General features: G+C 48.3%; 1 protein-coding gene and 1 long non-coding RNA gene across 3 annotated transcripts in view; one reads left to right on the top strand and one right to left on the bottom strand.

The window, feature by feature from the left end:
• Positions 1 to 24260, top strand: part of LOC115085944 — a 35280-nt gene extending 11020 nt beyond the window's left edge. Inside the window, exons 2-3 of the long non-coding RNA XR_003855000.1 lie at positions 15508 to 15671; positions 22786 to 24260. This is a non-coding gene — a long non-coding RNA (uncharacterized LOC115085944). The remainder of the gene's footprint in view (positions 1 to 15507; positions 15672 to 22785) is intronic.
• The window catches only part of LOC115085899 (zinc finger protein 271-like), a 195015-nt gene that overhangs the window by 5961 nt on the left and 164615 nt on the right, over positions 1 to 24439 (bottom strand). The window contains exon 3 of one of the 2 annotated variants that reach the window (XM_029592432.1): positions 15836 to 15955. The exons of the other annotated variant lie outside the window; for it this stretch is intronic. Within the exon in view, the coding sequence (XP_029448292.1) occupies positions 15836 to 15955 (120 nt within the window). The remainder of the gene's footprint in view (positions 1 to 15835; positions 15956 to 24439) is intronic. 2 annotated transcript variants of the gene reach the window in all.

Below are 24439 nucleotides of genomic sequence, written 5' to 3'. Positions count from 1 at the left end.
TGTACATGGAAACTGTATCTTTAATGGGAATTAGAAATTGGATATCGTCGGCATCGATGTAATGTGTAATTCCCATCCCTGCTAAAAGGTGGCAAAGTGGAAGCATATATATATATATATATATATAAAATAAAGTGGCAGATAATGATGAACTTTGGGGAGCCCCTGAATCGAAACTTTTTTTTTCTCCGATAAGGTAGACTTAATTTTGACTCAAAAGAAATGATTTTTTAGGTAGGATATAAACCATTGTAGAGTGGTGCCAGATAAGCTCATTTCGGAGAGCCTATTAAGCAAAATATTATGGTTAACTGTATCAAAAGCGCCCGAGAGATCTAATAATACCAACAAATAAGATTGGCCGCTATCAAAACCCCTATGGATAGTATCAGATAAAGGCAAGTAATAATGATTCTGTATTGTGATGTTTTCTAAAGCCAAAGATGGCTATTTTAAATTACATGTCCTAAGAAAACTGAGACCATTGCTTCATAAAAATGACTTTAGAACTGTACTCCAAGCACTTACTTTTTCAAAAATTGATCACTGCAATGCCTTATTACTAGGCCTTCCTGCATCTACCACCAGACCCCTTCCTAGAGTCCTCCCCCTCAGGTGACCAGGGACCACCCGAATGCCTCCGTAGTCGTCTTCCTGATCCTGGCACACGCTGCCACCTGGTCTGGTCTTCTTTCCTCTTGAGCAGTGAAGCAGTGCGCACGGTCTGGGGCACCTCTGTCAAGGCAATACTCACATCACGAAGAAAGTCCATGGCCACTCCCCCAGTTTTAATCTTGATAGACCTGCCCTGTGTGATAGTCCAAAGGGGAACAGCCACCGGTACTTAACCTCCTCTCTCTGCTTCTTTATTGTGATCACTGACAGGGCTTGGAACACCTCTGCTTTTTGGCCTTTCCACATAACATGTCCCAATCTTCTGGCAATCGTGGCTACCTTTTTCCTTGATCACAAAATTATGAAAATCTGCCACTATATCCCGTGGCAGATTCCCTCTCGACCCTCCCAAGGCCCTGTGATCTCTGTCCAGTTTAACCACTGGGGACAGGTGCTACAACATCTTTGGATCCCAGTATTGCTGAGCAGATGCTGGACCCCATCTGAAAACAATCGGCAAACTCGGGGAGCTCCTGCACACCCCTGAAACGCAAGTTTGCCCGGCGTGATCTGTTTTCAGGGTCCTCAAATTTATCTTCTGATTTCCTGGACCGATTTCGCCAAAACCAGCCCCTCCTTCTGCCTCGCAGTTAGGTCCACTGCCTGCTCATCTAAGCGAGATTCGGCCTCCGCTCCTCAGTACCCAAGGGCCGCCACATTGCCTTTCACTTCCGCCACCATTGCCCCGAACTCAGACCGAAATCAAAGCCATATTCTGCCACAGTTCGGCAAACCAGCAGCGGAACTCGGCATGGGTGGGTGGTCCGTCATTTTCAGCCTCCCGCTCGACCCCTTCCTTATTGCGGCCCGCTCCTCCAGCCATGCGCTCAGGCTCCTCCTCCCCCCCTCCAGGCCCGCCATGCTGATTACCTCCCTGCTAGTGAAGGCAAACTGCTTTAGATCAGGTTTCTTTCTACTCTGCGCCATCTCGCGTTTCCTTTTCCAGAGGAGAATTTGTATCTGGGCTCCGGTGGGGATTAGCACCGCGGTGATAGCCGATAGCGATTCGGGGGACTGGAACTCCGGGATCAAGCGTCCATATTGTAGGGCGACATCACTTCCTCCTTCAAATCCTGACTTAATGCTAGAGAGACATTGGCATCAAAGGCACTGCCCTCAAATGGCTTGAATCATTTATGTCTAACATAACATAGTCTGTTGCATGGGCCAACAAACCATCCAATCCCAGAGATATCCCCGACCCTTTTCAACATTTACATTCTTCCAATCTGTGATTTCATTCAGTCCTTAAACATCAAATACTACCTATTTGTGGATGACATTCTACTGTGCATCAAAATGGGATCTGACCAAACTTCATCCACTGCCAATCTCAATGTTCGTCTTAACAGAACATAAGGCTTGCCGTACGGGATCAGAAGAAGGGTGCATCAAGCCCGGCATCCTGTTTCTCACAGTGGCCAAGGCAGGTCACAAGCGCCTGGCAGGATCCCAGATAGTTTTCTGCAACTCTACCTTAATAATTGTTAATGGACTTTTCCACCAGGAACTTGTCGAAAACCTTTTGCAAACGCAGCTACACTTATAGCTTTCGCCACATCCTCTGGCAACGAATTCCAGAGGTTAATAAGCATTGAGTAAAAAAATATTTTCTCTTATTAGTTTTAAATGTATTTTCACATAGATAAGCAGGCTGAATTAGCCGTGCGGTCTGGGATGTCCTCCCGTCCTGTAGGTGGCAGAGCTCTCAAAGTAAAGTTCTCAGTCTTGCTGCAGGGTGTGCCTGCTTGGCACCTCCCCCTCCCCTGTCTCCTCAGTCCATTTTTCTGTGAGCCTGTCAGCAGGCAGAGCTCTTGTTCTCCTTGAGCCGTTTTTTTCTGTGAGGAAAATTAGTTTCAGGAAAGAAGTTTTTCTAAGGTTAAAATCCTTTAGTAGTTAGGCTTAACTACTACTGTTTGAAATTCATCAAAGTTTCTTCAAAAATGCCTCGTCCAGGCTTTAAGTTTTGTAACTGTGGCAAAATCATGTCAGTTACTGACAGACATGAAATTTGCTACATTTGTCTGGGGCCCCAGCATGAACAGGCCACTTGTGATGCCTGTGGACGGATGTCCCTCAGGACACAAAGGCAGAGAGCCGCAAAAATCGAAGGATTAAGAAGAGCCGCGGCAGGATCTTATGCCACCTCTGAGGGATCGGCAAAATCTTCCCCAGGGCCGCCTCGTGCCTCGAGGGAGTCGACTCTGCTGCGATCGGCGTCAGTAGGCCATTCGGCGTCGATCACGCCAAAGACGCAGGTACCTGGATCGGGTGACACATGTTCTGCGTATAAAAAGTCAATTGCATCAACCGGCACATCGACGAAGCCACATCACATCGATGCTCCCGGCGCATCGGCACTTCAACACCGATGCATCGACGCACCCGGCGCATCTAAGCCAAGCCAAGCTTCGGGCTCGAAGCATGGCCATATCACCTCGACGCACCGACGCGTTATGGAGCCGGCTCATCATAAAAAGCATTCTGACTCGACTCCATCCAAGCATAGGGCTCTGAAACCACCTAAAAAACATGTCTCTGGACACAAAAAACGCAGAGAGCCAGCTCCATTGCTTACTGTGGACGAAGACCCGGTTTCATCTCCCCCAGGTCCTTCCTCGCCATCGCTTTCATCGGAGCAGGAAGAACCTTTGCCGAAAAAACCTCGTAAGTCGTCTGAAGAACCTGACACACCTACTAAACACACTCCACCTACTCCAAGGGTGACTCCACCAGCTAGACAGCCACAAGCAGCTCTAGCATCCCAAGCAATGTCTCAAATATTGTTGATTCTGGCGCAATTTTTAGCTTCAGTTGCAGATCAGGACCAACCGGAGAATGCGCCGCCAGTGGAGGAACCACGATCACCTTCAGGAACCCCCACTCCAGAGCCAGCATCGCCTTCACTACCACCGCATGACGTTTCTCCAGTAACATCTTCTCCTGATTCTTCCACAGGCTACCCTTCTGATCCTCCTGAGGAGCAACCAGAGCCAGTCTCACCACCCGAGGACTTAACTTATTCAAAGTTTCTTGAGAAAGTGGGCCAAACCCTCAATATAGAAACACACAAAATACCTGATCCTAGAGCAGACATTCTAGGTCTTCTCAAAGTTTTTGAAACTCCGGCAGAACCAGTTGCATTATCTTCCCATGATGTACTGGACAACCTTATGAAAAGAGCCTGGGAAACACCTTTAACGGGACCTTCCACATCTAGGAAATCAGAGTTGAAGTACAGGATGCATAAATCATCCTACTACTCTCACGTACAATTGCCGCACGCATCGGTGGTAGTGGAATCCGCGATGCAAAAAGCACGTAAACCCAAACTTCATTCAAATACACCGCCAGGTCGAGATAATAAACATCTGGATGACTTCGGAAAACGGGCATATCAGTCTGGCATGCTCAATGCCCGAATACAACAACACCAGTTTGCAATAACTCAGTATTTATTCGAATGTTTGCAATCTTTAAAACCAAAATTGCAGGAGGGCTCTCCTGACCAACAGCTGCCAGATGAATTCCATCACATGGAAGAAGGGTTGCGGCACCTAATACGCACAGTGTATGAGGGATTTGAAACCTCAGCAAAATCTACAGCAAATGCTATAGCCGCCAGAAGAATGGCATGGCTTAGAGCCAGTGCTATAAGAGACGATGTACAAGAAAAATTGGCAAATCTTCCGTGCTTGCCAGATAATTTGTTTGGAGATCACTTTAAAGATACAGTGGCTCAATTAAAAAAAAAAAAAAAATTAGCGGCACAGTCACTCACCACGCCCACACCGTTCTCTTATTACCGAGGCTACTATTCCAGGTACAGAAGGCCCCAATACCAACGCCGCCCTTTCAGGCCATATCCGCCTTCTCGGCCTTCATACTATTCTACAACACGCCCTCAGACTTCTCAAACCCAAACCTCTCGGTAACATCAGAGGACTCTCAGGCAAACCAGGACTCCTCAGGAACAGACACAGCCTAAGTCTTCCCAGAGATTTTAGAAGATCCTACACCACCGCTACCTCTCTCAGTCAGAGGCAGATTAACTCAGTTCTTTCTGCATGGACCAACATCTCCACTGACAACTGGGTTTTAAAAATCATAGAGAATGGTTATGCGTTAAACTTCAAAACCCTCCCGGTTACACCACATTTATAGGAAAACAGGAACAAAACGGTCACTCCCCACATTTACTCCTCGAGATCAACAATCTCCTGCAATAACACTGCATACAAGAACTACCTGCATCTCATCACCACACAGGGTTCTATTCCCCTTATTTCCTCATTCCAAAGAAATCAGGAGGGTTCCGCCCTATCCTAGATCTCAGAGCACTCAACAAGCATCTGGTATTAGAGAAATTCAAGATGACTTCTCTCAAATCCATACTTCCTTTTCTCCAACCCAAAGACTGGATGTGTTCCATCGACCTAAAAGATGCATACTCCCACATACCGATGCACAAAGCCTCATGGAGGTACCTTCGCTTCAAAGCACTGAATCGCCATTTCCAATACAAGGTTCTTCCTGGGGGCCTGTCGTCGGCCCCCAGGGTTTTCACAAAATGGCTAGCGGTGGCTCACTTACGTCACCAGGGCATCCAAATTTTTTCCTACCTGGATGACTGGCTTCTAGTCGTACCCAGCCCCTCCATTCTACAGAACAATCTCTTAACAACCATTCAATGTTTGGATTCATTGGGACTACTAATCAACTACGAAAAATCAAATCTGCATCCAACACAAGTTTTGCAGTTCATAGGGGCCGTTATAGATACTTTAAAGGACAAAGCTTTCCTTCCACAACCAAGGGCTATAGCTGTCCAAACTCTAGCTCAAACTTTAAGACACTCGACCAAGACTCCAGCCCATCAGATATTGACAATTTTGGGGCATATGGCGGTGTCTATCTATGTGGTTCCCCACACCAGACTTCAATGAGATGTCTTCAGTGGGGCTTAAAGACCCAATGGAAACAATTTTTAGATCACCTTTCAACTCCGGTCTCCATTACAAACAGCATGAAGACGGATTTGGATTGGTGGCTACAATCCACAACCCTCACCATGGGAGCTCCACTACAACCTCCGATTCATCATATCATTCTCACCACAGATGCCTCACTGAAGGTTTGGGGAGCTCACCTAACACGCCTTCAAACTCAAGGCCTCTGGTCGGCCTGGGAAAGTATACAGCAAATACATTTTTTAGAACTACGAGCGATTCGAAATGCTCTTCAAACTTTCCAACTGCAGCTACAAGGGAAAAACGGTAATGATCCACACAGACAACCAAGTAGCAATGTTCTATTTAAACAAGGAAGGAGGGTCAGGTTCCAGGACACTCTGCAAGGAGGCAGTGCATATCTTGGAATGGGTGGCCAACAACTCCATTACCCTTCAGGCAACATACCTACTGGGAATAGTCAACACCAAAGTGGACAAACTCAGCAGAATCTTCCATCCCCACGAATAGGAACTTCAGCACAAGGTAGCACTAAAGATCTTCCAAACCTGGGGATGGCCATGTGTCGACCTATTCACCACAGAACGCAATGGCAAGGTGACGACTTTCTGCTCCATATATCCCAGTCACCTAAGACTCACGCAAGATGCGTTCCTCATGGACTGATCACAAGACCTCCTTTACGCCTATCCTCCAATACCACTGATTTCGCGCACAGTACAGAAATGCATCAGGGACAGGGCAAACCTCATCTTAATAGCTCCAGCATGGCCCAGACAACCGTTGTACGTATACCTCATTCGTCTATCAGTAGACACTCCAATTCCTCTAGGAAACAGCCCACGCCTCCTCACACAAGAGCGGGGAACACTTCTACACCCACTCCACTCCTCTCTGAACCTCACAGCGTGGAAACTGAAAGGCTGCTATTTCAAAATTTAAACCTTTCACCTCACTTAGAGGATATTCTACTTTCCTCTAGAAAACCTTCAACTAGGTCGAACTACAGAAGGAAATGGTGAAGCTACGCCGCTTGGTGTTCTACTACTAATATAGATCCATTTACCTGCCCAGCAGAAAAGTTACTGACTTATCTTCATACTCTCTATCAGAGGGGCCTAGCTACAGCTTCACTACGGGTCCATCTCAGCGCCATAGCAGCTTACCATTCGTGGCATGACACAGTGCCTATATCTACCCACCCGCTCATTTCCAGATTTATGAAAGGGATATTACCGTCTGCGAAAATCCCCTGTGCCATGGGACTTGAACCTAGTTCTACAACAACTCATGCTGCCACCATTCGAACCTCTGGAAACCTGTCACCCCAGATACCTAGCTTGGGAGGTGCTTTTTCTAGTAGCGCTCACTTCGGCTAGATGGATTAGCGAACTTCAAGCTCTAGTCCACTACTCTCTGTATCTCGTTTTTTATCACGACAAGGTGGTCTTACGTCCACACCCACATTTCCTGCCAAAGGTAGTTTCAGCATTCCACCTGAACCAATCTATAACTTTACCAACGTTCCATCCCAAGTCTCACATTGATGAGGCTCAACGCCGGTTACATACCCTAGATTGCAAGAGAGCACTTGCATACTACAAACAGCGCACTGCTTCCGAAACTAGAGAGGCACAACTCTTTCTCTCATTCAACCCAAATGTGCCAGGATTACCAGTATCAAAAAGAACTCCATCATCCTGGATAACCAACTACATTCAATTTTGCTACCAAAGTCACTCAGAACAGCTTTCAGCTTCACCTAAGGCTCATCAAGTGCGAGCAGTGGCAGCTTCCATTGCCCATCTAAAGAATGTGCCAATATTGGACATTTGTAAGGTGGCTACTTGGTCATCCCTCCAAACCTTCACTACCCATTACTGTTTGGACAAATTCACATCAGAAGATGCGTCCATGGGTAAACAGATACTGACAGCGGGTACCTCCTCAACCTTTTTTCACCAAGGACTGTCCGTAATCTACCTTTTCAGCTTGAGAACTTGATAACACAATATCTAAACGAACACAAACGCTCAAGCTGTCAGCTGGGGACTCCCAGACAGCATGGCTAATTCAGCCTGCTTATCTACCTGAAAAGAGCAAGTTTGCTTACCGTAAATGGTGTTTTCCGTAGATAGCAGATGAATTAGCCATGCTGACCCTCCGCCTCCCCGGACAGTCTTGCATCTCTCTACCTTGCTTTTTTACTGACTGCGGAGACTCTGCAGAGGAGAGGGGGGGAGGTGCCAAGCAGGCACACACTACAGCAAGACTTAGAACTTTACTTTGAGAGCTCCGCCACCTACAGGACGGGAGGACGTCCCGGACAGCACGGCTAATTCATCCGCTATCTACGGAAAACACCGCTTACGGTAAGCAAACTTGCTCTTACCCAGTCATTTCATTGTGTGTCTCCTGGTCTTTGTACTTTTTGAAAGCAGCAGGGGAACATAACCTATTGGTCCTTACTCCCATCTGGCTACACGCTACGAAATCTGTTTATCATCTTTTAACCAATTGGCAATCCACAATAGGACACTGCCTCCTATCCCATGACTTTCTCATTTCCTAAGAAGCCTCTCTTGAGAGACTTTGTCCAATGTTTTCTGGAAATCCAGATACCCTGTATCAGCTGGCTCACCGTTATCCACATGTTTATTTACGCCTTCAAAGAAATGTAGCAAATTGGTGAGGCAAGACTTCCCTTGGCTAAACCCATGTTGGCTTTGTCCCATTAAACTATGCCTGCCTATATGTTCAGCAATTTTGTTCTTTATGATAGTTTCCACCATTTTGCCTGGCACAGACGTTAGTAGTCCAGTGGCTTAGCAACCACAAACTCAAATCGAACCCCTCTAAATTAGAACGCCTCTCGATCAGTGATCATGGTCATCTCCGCTAATTGCTACTTTCCCTGTCAGGTAATCCCCAGCCCATTGACATCGCTACGGGGTGGCAAGTGCCACCCCAATTTTAAACACTGGATTGGGCAGGGATAAATCAAACCCGTGCCCGATCCGATCACTGGTGACACACCTCCCTACCCTAACCACCCCCCAGCCGCCCCCCCTCGGCAGCAGGAGTCGCGTTTACCCAAATGTCATCTCCTGCTGCTGCGGAGCCAGTCTCACAGCTCTTACCGTGAGAGCAGCCCCGTGGCAGCAGGAGATGACGTTTGGGTAAACGCGACTCCTGCTGCCACCCACCCCACAAACCCGGCAGGGCCATGAGCAGAGCCCATTCCGCTCGCGGCCAAACAAGAAAGAAGCCCGAGGGCACGGCAAGCAAAGCCCATTCTGCTCATGGCCAAAGAAGGCTCGGCAGGATTGGGAGAGCTGCAGGCGGAGGCCATCCTGCCCACAGAAGAAGATGAGACACCTGGGATCAGGAGCCTATGAGCCTGAGAAAGGAAGTGTTTGTGTGTGTGTGTGAGTGATAGAGAGAGGGCGTTTATATGGGGATGCACATGTGTAGGAGAGAGAGAGCGAGATTGCCACTATGAGGGAGTATGTATGTGAGAGAAGAGCTTGTATAAGGGTATGTTAAGTGAAAGAGGACCTGTGTGTGTATGAGAGAGTTAGGGTGCATATGTGTTCGTGTGAGTGAGCGAAAGAAGCCTGTGTGAGGGGTATATGCAAATGAGATGAGGAGCCTATGTGTGTTTGAGAGAGAGTGGAAGCCTGTGAGAGATGAGGGTGTGAGAGTGAGAAAGAGTGTGCAGTAGAGCAAACGTGGGGGAGAGCCTGTGAGTGTGTGTGTGTGTGTATGAGAGAGAGGAGAAAATGTGCACAACAATCCCCTCTCCTCATCCAATCTGCTAATCCACAACAATTTTAGGACATCTGGAAATCGGAAAGTTCTCAGATATGGACAGCAGATGATTTTTATCCTTGTTAGTGTTAATCATTGGGTGGTGTTTGATGTGTCTGCTGTTTTTCAATATTTTTTTTGGAATTTAAAAGATGTTTTTGAATTATGATTTTTGAATTATTGTTTGTCATTCAGCTATTTTGAAATATTTTTAATAGTATGGTTTTATTATTATTGTTTTACATTACTTGATTTTATTGCTTGATATTTTATTAAGAAAAGCAATATTTCTGTTTTTCTATTATTGTACTGCACACAGAGTCTAGTATTGTTTCCAGTTCAGTTTTTGTCTGCACATTTTTCATTTTTACTTTTTAGTCCCTTTATTCTGTATCTGGTGAGGGCCTGTCTGCGTTCTGCATGTGTGACTGAGGTGAGATATTCTGCTAGTTTGTAGTTTCTATAGAGAGATATATAGTAGCCTGACTTGTTCTATTTTCCTAACAGGAGGTGTATTGGTATTTTAGGGCCTGGAGTGCTGACAGTTAGTGCTTCTTTGGTATGGGAGGTTTACTATTACAGTAATTGTAAATTCAGTTTACTCATGGCTTCTTGAGTGCCAAGTCCACACCCAACACAAGTTACAACAGGCCCTAATACCATAGGGGTTCCAAGTGTCTTTTTGGCTTTTTAGAAGGAGTTCTGGTTGGCATACAATATGCATTTTGTGTATTAAATTTACAGGCACTGCTAGAAGGGATATTTTTACTTCAGAAGAATGTCCTTTTTCATATAAGACATATTATTATACATGCATCATTTTTTAATTGTGTCTATGTGTGGTGGTGGTGGTGGGGTGAGCCAGGAGGCTGAGTTTGGGGCCGGGGCAAAATGCTGAAGGTTTGCCTAGGGCGCCTAATACCCTTGCACTGGCCCTGCATCTTTTACATATTACAATAGGTCTAATGTGTCTTTTGTCTCTAGGGGAGAGGGGAGTGGGGACTGAGTGACTTGGAGGGGAGTTGAAAGGGGGGTTGAGGGAGCAAGACCGAATCTTCTGCTAAAAATGGTGACCCCCGGGCATCCAAAGGAGTCAGTATGAAGCCTAGTGGCTTAACATGGTTAAAACCTTACGAGGGAAACTCACATCACTCACAGGCCGATACAGTACAGTGCGCTCCAGTGCGCACCGTTAGCCCACAATTGGCCGCGCGTTTTCGACGCACTATTCTTACCCCTTATACAGTAAGGAGTAATAGCGCATTGAAAAGCGCGGCCAACCCCCCGCCCGAACCTAATAGTGCCCTCAACATGCAAATGCATGTTGATGGGCCTGTTAGTTATTCCCGCGCGATACAGAAAGTAAAATGTGCAGCCAAGCCGCACATTTTAATTTCTGCTGGCACCAGGAAAGTGCACAGAAAAGCAGAAAAAAAAACTGCTTTTCTGTACACCCTCCTACTTAATATCATGGCGATATTAAGTCGGAGGCCCCAAAATTTAAAAAAAACCTAAAAATCGGCCCGTGGGTCGGAAGACGGACGCTCAATTATGCTGGCATCCGTTTTCCGAACCCGTGGCTGTCAGCGGGCTCGAGAACCGATGCCGGAAATATTGAGCGTCGGCTGTCAAACCCGCTGACAGCCACCACTCCTGTCAAAAAAAGAGGCGCTAGGGACGCGCTGGTGTCCCTAGCGCCTCTTTTTACCGCGGGCCCTCATTTAAATGCTGGATCGCGCGCCCAGAAGAGTGGCCCGGGCGCGCGTTGGGAGAGCGGGCGCTCGCCTCGGAGTGCCGGGTCTCCCGCTGATTTTACTGTATCGGCCTGTAAGATGGCAAGAACCTCCTTTCTGCAGCTGCGTCAGAGCTGTCAACCGCGCAGCTATCTCCATAAAGGCGATCTTGCCACCGGAAGCCATACGTTCATCGCTAGCTGGACTACTTCAACTCTCTCTTCAACGGCATCTCACGCTGCAGTATGAAGCGCCTCCAGCTTTACAGAATACAAGTGCTAGAATTTTGGTAGGAGTCAAGGCAACCGACCCCAGAAAGGGTGAACGGATGCATGGAACGCCCTCCTGGTAACAGAATCCCAAAGGACGTGGGAGAAACACGGAGGATCCCCAGTGGCTACAGCAGCGGTTCTCAGCCTTTTTTCTCTTGGGACACACCTGGCAGATAATGCCTGCAGGTGTGACGCGCTGAACACGTGACCATCACGGGGCGAAATGTAAACATATACTCTGCATCCACAGGAACCTGTCGTCCCCCGTCCTCCCCCCCCCCCCCATCCCATCCCCAAACAATGGTTGCAGAGCAGAACTAGGATATTTCAAATAAAACTCGCCATATAAAATGAAGATGTTCTGATTCTGGTGCCATCTCAGTAACGGAAACACAAACTCCCTCACTACCAGGCACACTGTACAATACAAAACCTGAGAAAAATAACACTCAGCACCTGTGAGGCAAACCTTCCCTACCACTGCAACACTAACTCCAAGAAGTCAAACAGCAATAGCCCATCCTGTGAAAGGGCAGCAGTGCCGCACCGATGCATGGCCTACGGAGAATGAGAAAACGCAACAAAGGAGATTGATACAAATCCCTACCTACTGGTAAAATACCTCACCTCAGTCACACATACAGATCCCAGCCTTCACTAAATACAGAATAAAAGACCACAAATTACAAATTTGGAGACAAAAACTGGAATGGAAACCTCAAAAAGCCTCTCTGCATGCAGTGCAAAACTGGAGAGCTAGAAACAGAAATGCATTTCCTCCTACACTAAGACAGAAGAAATGCACCTTCCCCAAACTGCCATATTATGGCTCTTGCACCGCGTCACTCCCCTTCCATGCTGCCATCATCCTTCACTTCTCCCAATTCCTCCCTTTCAATCATCCACTCACACTCACATCCCTGCCCAGCATTCCTGAGCCCTCTCATCCTCTTCCCTGTGCTCCCTCTCCCCTCTGCTTGACTCTTTCTACCCCCCCTTCATCCCATCTCCTTCCCTGCTCAGCTGCCCCGACCCTCCCTCTCTCTTCCACCTTCATCTTCCCAGCATCCACAACCTCCTTTCCCCCATCCTCCACAGGGTGAAGAGATCATCAGCAGCAGCATCACTCCCAGACTCAGCAGGGGAAGATAACGTTTGCGTCCCATCAGGCCCAGAACAGCAAGAGCTGGCAATGTCTCGCTCTGATCTGGATAAAGGAGGAAACAGCCTCCCACTGAGCCAGAAAGAAGAGAAGGAGGTGAGAGCAGCCTCCCATCAGGCCCAAGAGACGTCAACCAAATCCCACCCGGGCTGGTAAGGAGGCAGCCATCTGCTGGCCCTGCGACTCACCTCCCAGGACCTCGCCACACACCTGATGAGAACCACTGGGTGAGAGGACAGAAATGAAGAAATGGGTTAATGGTAAACTGCAGGTGTAACATTTCTGCTTGGGCATAACCCGCCCAGAGCATCGGATACTACTGTTAACAGAAGGCATGGGAGTAACCTGCATGGAGTGGCAATTACTGCCCTAAGCAAACTGATGGGCAGACCCATTTGGGTCATCATCTGCCATCATTTACTACGTTCAGATAAAACCAATATAACCGCAACCGCACTGGCTCCCAGTTACAAGCAGGATAAAATTCAGAAATCCCTGCTACGTCTTAAAGTACATGAATAAACCGGGCTTTACAGGATCTCGCCCGATTTATTATCTCCAACACTCTCGCTGGAGAACGCCCATTCTCCCAAATGGCTCTTCTCGCGTCCCCTCGCCTTTGCCTTCTGCCAGACCGATCTTTTGCAAGAGTTCAGGCTTTCAGCTGTTGTGCACCAAACATCTGTAACAAGGCACCACTACCTCAACCCTTTCAGCCACGCTACCTCTCTTTCAGGAAAAAAAAACCCCCTAAGGCATGACATTTCAGCCAGACTTTCTCTGAAGAAGCCTTCAGTCTTCTGCCCTAACGACCTGAACTGCAAATAAGGCCTCCAAGTTAGGATCCACTGGATTCTTAATGCTAGGATAACTGGAAATTTGATTCCAACTCAAATGGCATTTGGTTTTAAATGGATTGTAGTCCGCTTTATTTATTTAATGGCTTTTATGTACCGATAGCCGTTTGCACGTCGTATCGGTTCACAAGAAACACTGCGCCAGTAAGATGGCGCAACGGTTACATGGAACGAATGGAAACAATAGCACAACAAGAACATGGAACGGTTGGAGACCATGGAAGTGTCATAGGTAATAAATGGAACAACTTTAAAGGATGTTAGGGGAGCGGGATTAGCAGGGGATGGGCAGATGTGTTGAAAAGAGATTAGGGAGGAGCAGGAGCAGAGACAGGGGAAGGCCTGCTGGAACTGAATTTCATGGTGCAGGATTCTGGGCGGAGGTCACGGCGTCCCAAAGACTGGGACCTGCTCCCGAGAATGCTTTATTCTTTGTGGGGGAGAGGCGACTTAGCTTGGGGGAAGGTATGTGAAGGGTTCCTTGGTACGCAGTTCTGGTGGGTCTGCTAGAGGAGTGGAAGCGGAACGAGTCGGGTGGCCATTGCATGCTTTCGTTGAGTAGGGACTTGGGTATAAGGGAAAGGCTTTTGTGGTGGGAGTCTCGAGGTGATAGGTAGCCAACGGAGGTCTCTCAGCAGGGGAGTGATGTAGTCGTTGGTTAAGACTCGAGCTGTGGCATTCTATAAGAGTTGTAGGCGGAAGCAGGGAGGCCTAGGAGGAGGGAGTTACAATAATCAATTTTGGAGAAAATGATGGTCTGGAGCCCAGTGCGGAAGTCGGCGAGATGTAGAAGGGCTCTTAGGTTTCTTTAAAACACGGAGCTCGAAATAGCAATCTTTTAAGGTGGATTTGAGGTGTGGCTTTAGGGGCAGTTGGTTGTCGATTATGATACCTAAGTTCCGTGTGTGTAGAGAAATGGGTTTGGGGAAGGGAGGGGGGTGGTTTGAGGGGGTCTGGGCGAGGGAAGAAATGACAAGGAGTTCCGTTTTGTGGGGGTTAAGTGCGAGGTTCATCTTGGTGAGGAGTTGGTTGATAGGGGTGCCTTTGAGTCCATTCTTGGAAAAAAGGTGAAAAATCAAAAGGTCTATAAATAACTCAGTGCCTATGGTGAAGCTTGAAACAGTGGACGTGTTGGGGAGGGAGGATTTTGTTCCTCAGGACTTCCTGGTCCTTTAAGGATCACTAAACTTAATACCACAAGGAGCCTAAAAAACCCACGTATGTGCCAAATATACAAAAAAAAAAACAAACCCCACGTAAGTTACATATAATATTGGTATCTAGCAATGAGAATTCTTTTGTCAAAATAGGCATCAAACGTGGAGCTTCACCCTAACTCTTTGAGCGAAAGCATCCACCTCATGTCACGAATGCTTCCGCTCAAAGAGTTATGGTGAAGCTCCTCATCTGATGCCTATTTTAACAAACAATTCTCATTGCTAAGTTGCATATAATGTCGGTGCCTACGCCTTTAAGGATGACGAGGGATGCCACCAGCTTGCATATTCTATACCGAGCCCGGTAAGGTGCCACAGTTTTAGTAAAGCCCATTGTATTAACACGGCACGTTAATGCGCTATTTTTTTATCCAGCTTAGTAAATAGGCCCCTAATTATTTTACTCTGAGGTTTCTCATTTCTGTTTTTCTTCTCATCTCCTATAATCCTTTTTCACTCCCTTCCCCTGAGATCCTCTCACTCTGCCTCCTTCGGGATTGGAGGTGCTGTCACTCCTCCTCCCCTTATAATCCTCTCTCAAACCCTCCCAGCCCAACTGTAGGCCAGGGCTCAAAATAGATATTTATTTGCATTTCTTGGGGCTGCTGCCCCTTTAAGAGCTGATGGGGTCATGATGAATGACAGTAGCCTGCTTGGCGGGGTTGGGCTACACTCACACCGGCATGTCGGGTCATGGGGTGTCTGAAAAGGATCCAAATTAAGTGGTGTTGATGAGAACGGTGGAGATAATTATCCTCCTACCCACCCACCCCTGACTGACCCTCTCTCTGTCCCCTTCCTCCCTGGCCAGCAGGAGGAGAGCTGCACTTTAGCGTGTGGAAGAGGAGGAGGCGGCGGCTGATGGGGGCATGAAGTGATGATCTTCTCCTGATGATGGAAGGGCGGGAAAAAAAGAGCATCACGGCGGGGTTCCAGCTGCTGCAGCACATCAAGGAGTTTTCTGCGGCGCCCCAGGTGAGAAGCACTGTCCTGTGTGGCAGACGCATATAAGAGAAACCCTGTGAGCGATTAGAGAGATCTGCAGAGGAGCTTGTGCAGGGGTCTCTGCAGTTCCCAGCTGCTCCTTCCACTCTTCCTCTCAGCAGTTTTACCCCGGTCCCTCTTATTCCTGCACTCACCTGAGCAGCTGCTTCTCCCAGATCCTCTTTCCTCTGATCCCGGCTCATCCCTGATGTACGGCTCTTCCCCTCGTTCAATGCGGGAGATGATATCAGGGGTGTCGGACGGAGAGTCTGTTCCTGGAGTAAGAGTACAGCATTACTATGATTATTAGGTAGACCGTTGTCATTTTAAGATGTGAGAGCTTCACTGTCATCCGGAAAAGGGTGGAGGAAAACCACTGAGCATGCCCAGATTGATATCAGCTCAGAGAAAGTTCCCACGTTTCCCCCCCCCCCCCCCCCCCCCAATGAAACCCTTTCCAGTCCCTCACGAGCCCCAAACTCCCGAGGAATCAATGGGAAAAGGAAATGAAAATAAAGGGAGACATTCTGATTTTATAGCTCTTTCTCTCTCTCACAAAGATACATCTCATCACCTTCTGTGGCTCTCTCTCTGGCACATGGCCCTCACTCCTCACCTCTCCGCCACCCCTGCTCTGTCACCCTCTCTCTCTCTCTTTCACTTACCCCCATCACTACCTTGGGTCCGCTCTCTTGCACTACCTCACTCTCCCCCCCCCCCTCTGCTAACACTTGGATTAGGGGTCACACTCCATGAAACTACCAACCAGCAGACTGAAAACAAACAAAAAAAAAAATCTTAGGAAGTAGCTTTTCCCTCAAGACACAATAATAAAACCTTGGAGTCTTTTGCCAGATAATGTGATCAAAGCAACTAACAGTGGGGTTCAAAAAGAGGGTTGGACAAATTCCTGAAGGAAACGTCCACTGACAGTTATTAGCCAGGAGAGAGAGAGAGATTCGAGAAACGGATCAGGTATTAGGGACCTGCTGACACGGACTGGCCACTGTGGGAGACAAAGATGCTGGGCTCCATGGCCCTCGGGGCCGAGACAGCAGGGCCCGTCTCATGCTCTTATCGACCCACAGCTCTCCAGTACTTCCTTCCTCACTCCACCCCCACCCAAGCTCCCTCGTGACCCCTCCACCACCACAACCCAAGTTCCCTCTCACTCTCTCTGCTCCCTCCCACCCCTACCCCTCTCACGCCCGCTGTGCAACACATGAGAGTGGGGACCCCGAGGAACAAAAAAAAAAAAAAGTGACAAAGAACCAAGCTTACATTGCTGACTTCACCTCTTCCTCATCTCCCCTTGGTATTCACTCTCTCTTCACACTCCCCCAGAATGCACCCCTCCTCCTCCTCTCCGCCTCGGTCTCTCCTTTCCTCTCCACCTGCCAGAATCCCCCTCCTGCCGCCGTCCTCATCGACTCTTTTGGGCAGAGTGGAATCAGTCCGCCGGAGGTGACTGGGGATGAGCGGCGGCCCGCTCGGCCTGCTGATCCCCCGTCGGTGACTGACACAGCGGATTCTCACAGTTGCCCCCCCCACACCCCCTCTAGTGCTTACTCCCAGAGGCTGCCGCCCCTTGCTCGTGCACAGCTCGCACACCCCCTGCTTCTGGCCCTGACAGTCACGTACTGCCCCTTTGGATTTCCGCACCCCAAAATCCCACGATCCTGTACTTTGTTTTGCATTGAAACGTAGTTGCCAAGCACCTATTTATGCCTCAGCCTTACCGTAGGAGCCTTCGTCCAAAACCACCATAATTTGTGTAACTCCCTCCCATTAGAATTTGTAAGGATACAGAACTCTTCCCCCTCCGTCCCTGTGGGGACGGACAGTGCTACAGAAATGACCCACTTATTTTACTTTCACACATGACCCGACGAGCCCAAGGAATCCAGAACAGAGATTTTATTGTAAAGCGTTAGATTACCACAGGAAACACGAACAAATTAGCGACATTAGAAACTTACAATAAATTCTTGGCACAGAATATGCTTACCTTGTGGCTTGGCAGGTATTAATAAAATTAGCAGACGCACATCATCATCGTATTAAGCTGGAACTTGCTTACAATTTTTTTTTTTTTTATAAACCGTCCTGACTTCCTAGCCCCAGACACCATCCAGAAATGCAACCCCTCCCCACTCCCCCCAGTGTCACCACTTTGAAGATTCCTGGGGCCTCTGAGCTGTTAAGAGCAGCTGGAGGTCCCGCGCGCTGAGCCACTGTCACTGTGAAGCAGGCCTTGGGTCTCTGCACCTGGATGGAGACGTCTCCTTGACGGAGTGGATGCAGTCTTCTTTTCCGACCCCGAGCCCCTTTTCCAAGCTGATTTTAAGAGTTAGGATTACGCCAGTGTCTTTGTGCATATGAAAACAGGGACGAGTCAAATTCTGATTGATTCTTCTTTCTTCGTTTCAACTGTCTGACCGCCCTCCCCAGGAGGGCCATCTGTCTGCTGCGTGGCAGGTAGATAACGATCACCTCTGATTGGAGGATCTAGTTCCTAGGTACTTTTGAGCTTTGCTGAAGCCTCAAGTCACAGGCTGGCCAACATTGTCTTAGATCCTCCCTGTTTGCTCAGAAAAGATTTCAATCTTCACGACAGCCTTGGCAGATCAGAAATTTCCGTCTCTGGCAGAAGTTCATCACCTCTGTATTTCTGTGAAATACAGGCCAAGTGTCCAAATAAAATCATAATTCATTTTGCTGCCTGGACAGAGGTGAACCTTAGGGTTTTATTCCTACAGTTTTGCCATAACAACAGTAATCAGCCAGGGATTACAATGAAATTCAACTGACATGGTAAAAAAACAAACCATAGCACCACTGGCACTGGCATTTCTTTTATAGTGTCTCTATAACCAGCACATCCATATGTGACATCCTTTCCACCCTCACTAGAACCCCCCGACACAGCCCCGTGTGACATCCATTCTACCCTCACTATAACCCCCAATTACAGAGCCCCGTGTGACATCCATTCTACCCTCACTATAACCCCCAATTACAGAGCCCCGTGTGACATCCATTCTACCCTCACTATAACCTCACCGACATAGCCCCGTGTGACATCCATTCTACCCTCACTATAACCTCACCGACATAGCCCCGTGTGACATCCATTCTACCCTCACTATAACCCCCTGACACAGCCCCGTGTGACATCCATTCTACCGTCACTATAACCCCCACTGACACAGCCCCGTGTGACATCCATTCTACCCTCACTATAACCCCCACTGACACAGCCCTGTGTGACATCCATTCTCCCCTCACTATAACCCCCACTGACACAGCCCTGTGTGACATCCATTCTACCCTCACTATAACCCCCCCCGACACAGCCCCATGTGACATCCATTCTACCCTCACTATAACCCCCACTGACACAGCCCCGTGTGACATCCATTCTACCCTCACTATAACCCCCACTGACACAGCCCCGTGTGACATCCATTCTACCCTCACTATAACCCCCACTGACACAGCCCCGTGTGACATCCATTCTACCCTCACTATAACCCCGACACAGCCCCGTGTGACATCCATTCTCCCCTCACTATAACCCCCACTGACACAGCCCCGTGTGACATCCATTCTCCCTTCACTATAACCCCGACACAGCCCCGTGTGACATCCATTCTCCCCTCACTATAACCCCCTGACACAGCCCCGTGTGACATCCATTCTCCCCTCACTATAACCCCCACTGACACAGCCCCGTGTGACATCCATTCTACCCTCACTATAACCCCCACTGACACAGCCCCGTGTGACATCCATTCTCCCCTCACTATAACCCCCTGACACAGCCCCGTGTGACATCCATTCTACCCTCACTATAACCCCCACTGACACAGCCCCGTGTGACATCCATTCTACCCTCACTATAACCCCCACTGACACAGCCCCGTGTGACATCCATTCTACCCTCACTATAACCCCCTGACACAGCCCCATGTGACATCCATTCTCCCCTCACTATAACCCCCACTGACACAGCCCCGTGTGACATCCATTCTCCCCTCACTATAACCCCCACTGACACAGCCCCGTGTGACATCCATTCTACCCTCACTATAACCCCCACTGACACAGCCCCGTGTGACATCCATTCTCCCCTCACTATAACCCCCCGACACAGCCCCGTGTGACATCCATTCTATCCTCACTATAACCCCCTGACACAGCCCCGTGTGACATCCATTCTACCCTCACTATAACCCCCACTGACACAGCCCCGTGTGACATCCATTCTACCCTCACTATAACCCCCTGACACAGCCCCGTGTGACATCCATTCTACCCTCACTATAACCCCCTGACACAGCCCCGTGTGACATCCATTCTCCCCTCACCCTAACCCCCTGACACAGCCCCGTGTGACATCCATTCTCCCCTCACTTTAACCCCCTGACACAGCCCCATGTGACATCCATTCTACCCTCACTATAACCCCCTGACACAGCCCCATGCAGGGGTGACTGAAGGCAATCCACTACCTGAGGTGAGGGATGTCAAGGCACTTCCCCACCATTTCTCTAAGGCAAGGCACAGGTCAAATCATGAAGAGGGTTAAGCTGAAATGGGAGACTCTGCTTGGAGTTTTACTGATCAGGAATCCCTTGGAATTTGACATTTTCAATGATTTGAAATGCTGGGGAAACGGGGAGGCAGGGGTCCATGTTCCCAGAGGAAATCTGTGAGATACAGCATCAGTGATAATATTTCTAGGAACCTCACAACCCTGCCGCATTCCCAGGAACTCTACCACCTGCCTTCCCCCCCCCCCGGAAAAGAGGGAGGCAGGCAAATGGTGGGGTCTCTTTGTGGCACAGTCTCTCACACTCACGCCCCACTATAGTATTGCTCACTTTTTACTTCCATGCTTTACTCTTCCCTTCCCCTGCATTTTCACCCCCAAGCCTGGATTCCCAATAGACACACTAGACCTGTGCCTAGAGTGGCACACTTTTGAGGATGGCACAGTTTCTGCCCTGCGAACCTCTCATTTCATTTCGTCTCACTCCCCCGACATGACCCGATTCTCTCCCACAGCAGAACTCAGGGCCTCCTGCTCTACCCCCCCACCGCTGGTATCAGAAATCGGTGAGCGCGGGGACTGGGTCAGATGGAGCCGTGCACTCACAGGTCCGGTCCTCCCCTCCTCCTCCTCCCCCTTCCACGGAAGCCCAGAGGATCCAGGGCCTGCGAGCACACGGCTCAGCCTGGCTCGGGCCTCGTGCTCACGGATTTACAAACCGCAGCAGAGGTAGTGCTGGAGCCCTGAGCTCTGGGGCGGGGGATGGTGGGAGGGACAGGATTGCAGGCCCGGGCTGGGGCAGGAATCAAGCTGGAGGACTGCGAGGAGAAGCGGCAGAGGCATCAAAAGGTTCATAGTGGTAGGGAAAAAAAGGTGATCTGTGGAAGGAGGCAGCTGGCAACTACAGGGCACAGAGGCAGCCAAAACAGAAACTCCTCCGCACGGGCTTCTTCATCCTTTCCCTCAACGCATTCCTACTTCCTGTGTTGTAGATTTAGCAGACGTTGCTCTCTATGACAATTATTTTAAGGTTGGAAAATATTATTTACAGTTCACCGAGGTGCCATGGGTCCAGATGTTAAACCTACCAACAGCAGATGCCGGCAGAAAGAGACCCACGTGATCCATCCAGTCTGCCCAGCAAGCTTTTCTTTTCTTTTATTCTTACGGTAATTGCTGCTTTGTGCAGGTTACCCCCAGCCAACACGAGTTTCCCTCTTTTCTTCAGCTCCATCCTTCAGCCACTGGGATCCTCTGTGCTTATCCCAGACCCTCTTGAATTCCTGTAACGTCTTTCAGGCCGATGCATTACCGTGCGCTGGCTGCAGCACCCGGCTCAAACCTGTGACTGGACGCGCGTTTTGAATGAAAAAATAAAGGGGTTAGCGCGTGCAAAAGGCGCATCCAATCATGAGCGTAAGTAATAGCGCTCATCACGTGCAAACGCTTGTTTATGAGGCTATGATCTATACCTCCCCATGGAAAAACAAAACGTGCGCCCACCGCGCACATTTCTACTCGCCAAATTTAACGCCTGCCCTGAGCAAGCGTTAATTTTGGAGGAGCTGAAAAAGTGTACAGAAAAGCAATATTAAGTCGGAGGAACTAAAAAATTAGAATGTCCAGAAAAAAAAAAAAAAAGGTGCTGGTGGTCAGGCTAGGAAAAGGGAGGCTCCAAAAGTGAATGTCCGGTTTCCTAACCGGCTGACAGCCACCTCTCCCGGGCGCCCACTGCCAAGGAGGTGCTGGGGGCGCGCAATTTGCCCTCGTGTCTCCTAATCGGAGAAAGTTCTTCTTCACTCAACGCACAATTGAACTCTGGAATTTGTTGGCAGAGGATGTGGTTCGTGCAGTTAGTGTAGCTGTGTTTAAAAAAGGATTGGATAAGTTCTTGGAGGAGAAGTCCATTGCCTGCTATTAAGTTCACTTACAGAATAGCCACTGCCATTAGCAATGGTTACATGGAATAGACTTAGTTTTTGGGTACTTGCCAGGTTCTTATGGCCTGGATTGGCCTCTGTTGGAAACAGGATGCTGGGCTTGATGGACCCTTGGTCTGACCCAGTATGGCATGTTCTTATGTTCTTTTGCATTGGCTGCCCCAGAGAGGTGGATTGGCGCGCGTTAAGGGAGCGGGCGCTGTTTAACGCCTGCCGATATTGCATCGGCCTGTTAATCCTCACTCCCTCTTCCAGGAGGACAATCCATGCATCCGCCACCCTTTCTGTGAAAAAATACTTCCTGACATTGCGAACTTACAGTTCTGACATTTTGACAATTTTTTTTTTTTTTTTTAAATATCGCTCTGTGTGATTTCAATAAATTGATATTTGGAGTCCGTGCACTTATGATGTTTTATCCCATGTGGAACTGAGCTGCTGGGAAGTTGGGTGGATTTTTAGAGTGGTTGAAGTCCTTAGACACTACTTTACCATGCACTTTAATATAAACATTGGTGGGGTTTTTTGTTTTTTTTTTAAGATATTCCCATCACCAAAAGGCAAGGCATCGTATATACGTTACTGTATCGTAAACATTTTTACATTTTAGGAATCAGCATCCCAGAAGGCTGAAGCCAAGACCTCCCACCAGAGCCAATTTTGATGACCGCGTCTCGACTTTGTTTGGATCCTGAAGACTTCAAATACCAGGCTCAGCTGCCCACAATCATTTCTTGTCAGAGGTTATCCATCCAGCGCTGTCAGGAACGCACATCTCTGGGTATGGGGTTCGAACAGAGATTTCCTTCTAAATTACAAGCAAGACACATCCAAGCTGGGTTTTTGTTACCCGTTATGCTAATAACCCTTCACAGATTGCAGCAGCAATATTTAAGCGTTGGCATGTTTTGGCCCTGCATAAGGTGTTTAAAGATCCTCCTGTAGCTGCATAGGCCAGGGGTGAAAACGTGCGCCATGTGATGGAACATTCGGCACTTGCACCCTTGCCAGCGGCTGAGGGATACAGAGCCTGTAGATCATGTATTGTTTGTGCTTAATAATTGTTGGGGGGAATCATCCTACACTGGGCATTACTTATCTCGGTGGCAGCACGGACTGTCGATACTCTGGGGTGATATTTGTAATGTCCACACAACAAGCTCTAGGTGGAACGGACTACGAGATCAGTTAAACGGAGGCCGATTGAACATCGTAGCTGTTTGTCACAAGGAAGATCCACAGGTGTTGATGGTTTCGCATTGCCTTCAGTTTTTCTATCACGTCTCCGACCCACGTTGGCTGGTTACTGAACGGATCTCTCTGTCTGCGAGAGGGTGGCGATGTTTGAGCAAAATTAAATCTTTGTGAGCAGTTTGGGATTTTCACATTACATTCGGTAACACCATCGGGTTTAAATGAACAAATGGTAGGGGAAGCTTAATCAAAAGTTGTGGTATTCTACAGAGCTCAGCCATGACTGGCTTGCAATCACTAACTAAAAAGAGGAATGGGATACTGTGTTTCTACTCACTAAGGGTTGCTCCATATCCGCTGCCCTCACAGAAAATAGTCAGGTGGCCTTTTTTCGTTGGCATTTTACACCATATAAGTTGTATCGGGCGAAACTTAAGCCGGATGATCTTTGTTGGAAGGGCTGTGGACTATCGGGGACTTTTTATCACATGTGGTGGATGTGTCCAATTGTCAGCAGAATGTGGAGGGATGTCCTTTATGTAATTCACAGCATTTTGGGGTCTTCCATGATGTTATTGCCAGAATGCGCATTACTTAATATTCCCATAGAAGGAGACAGATACACTCAGACACTTTTTTTCCCCAAATGCGCTTAGGAACTAGTTGTGTGTTGGCCCAAACCTGGAAGCAGGCGAAGGTAGCGCCTGTGGAAGTAGTGCTACAAAAATTGGACATTATGTGCACTCTTTACAAGATGACAGCTCAAAACCATCATCGTCTGCCTGGACATGAGCGGGTCTGCTTGCCCTATCAAACACGGAGACGGAGTGCGGTGCATAAGTAGGCAATGCCTTCTCGGATGGACAAATAAAGACACTTAGTTGCAACTCACTTCAGACTACTTTATTATAGCTTATTTAGCTTTGTCTTTTTCGCTGTTTTACTGTGCCAAGACGATTGTTAATTACAGACATATCATGCTCACCTGTTCTAGGTTTATGTTGTTCTCATGATTAATGCCAAATAAAAATTTCAATTATAAAAAAAATAAATAAATAAAATGAACAAAT

The sequence above is a fragment of the Rhinatrema bivittatum genome, chromosome 2 (genome assembly GCF_901001135.1).
Source record: "Rhinatrema bivittatum chromosome 2, aRhiBiv1.1, whole genome shotgun sequence".
In the NCBI taxonomy this organism is placed as follows: domain Eukaryota; kingdom Metazoa; phylum Chordata; class Amphibia; order Gymnophiona; family Rhinatrematidae; genus Rhinatrema; species Rhinatrema bivittatum.
The sequence above is the reverse complement of the archived record's forward strand: the minus strand, read 5'-3'. Positions and strand labels throughout refer to the sequence as shown.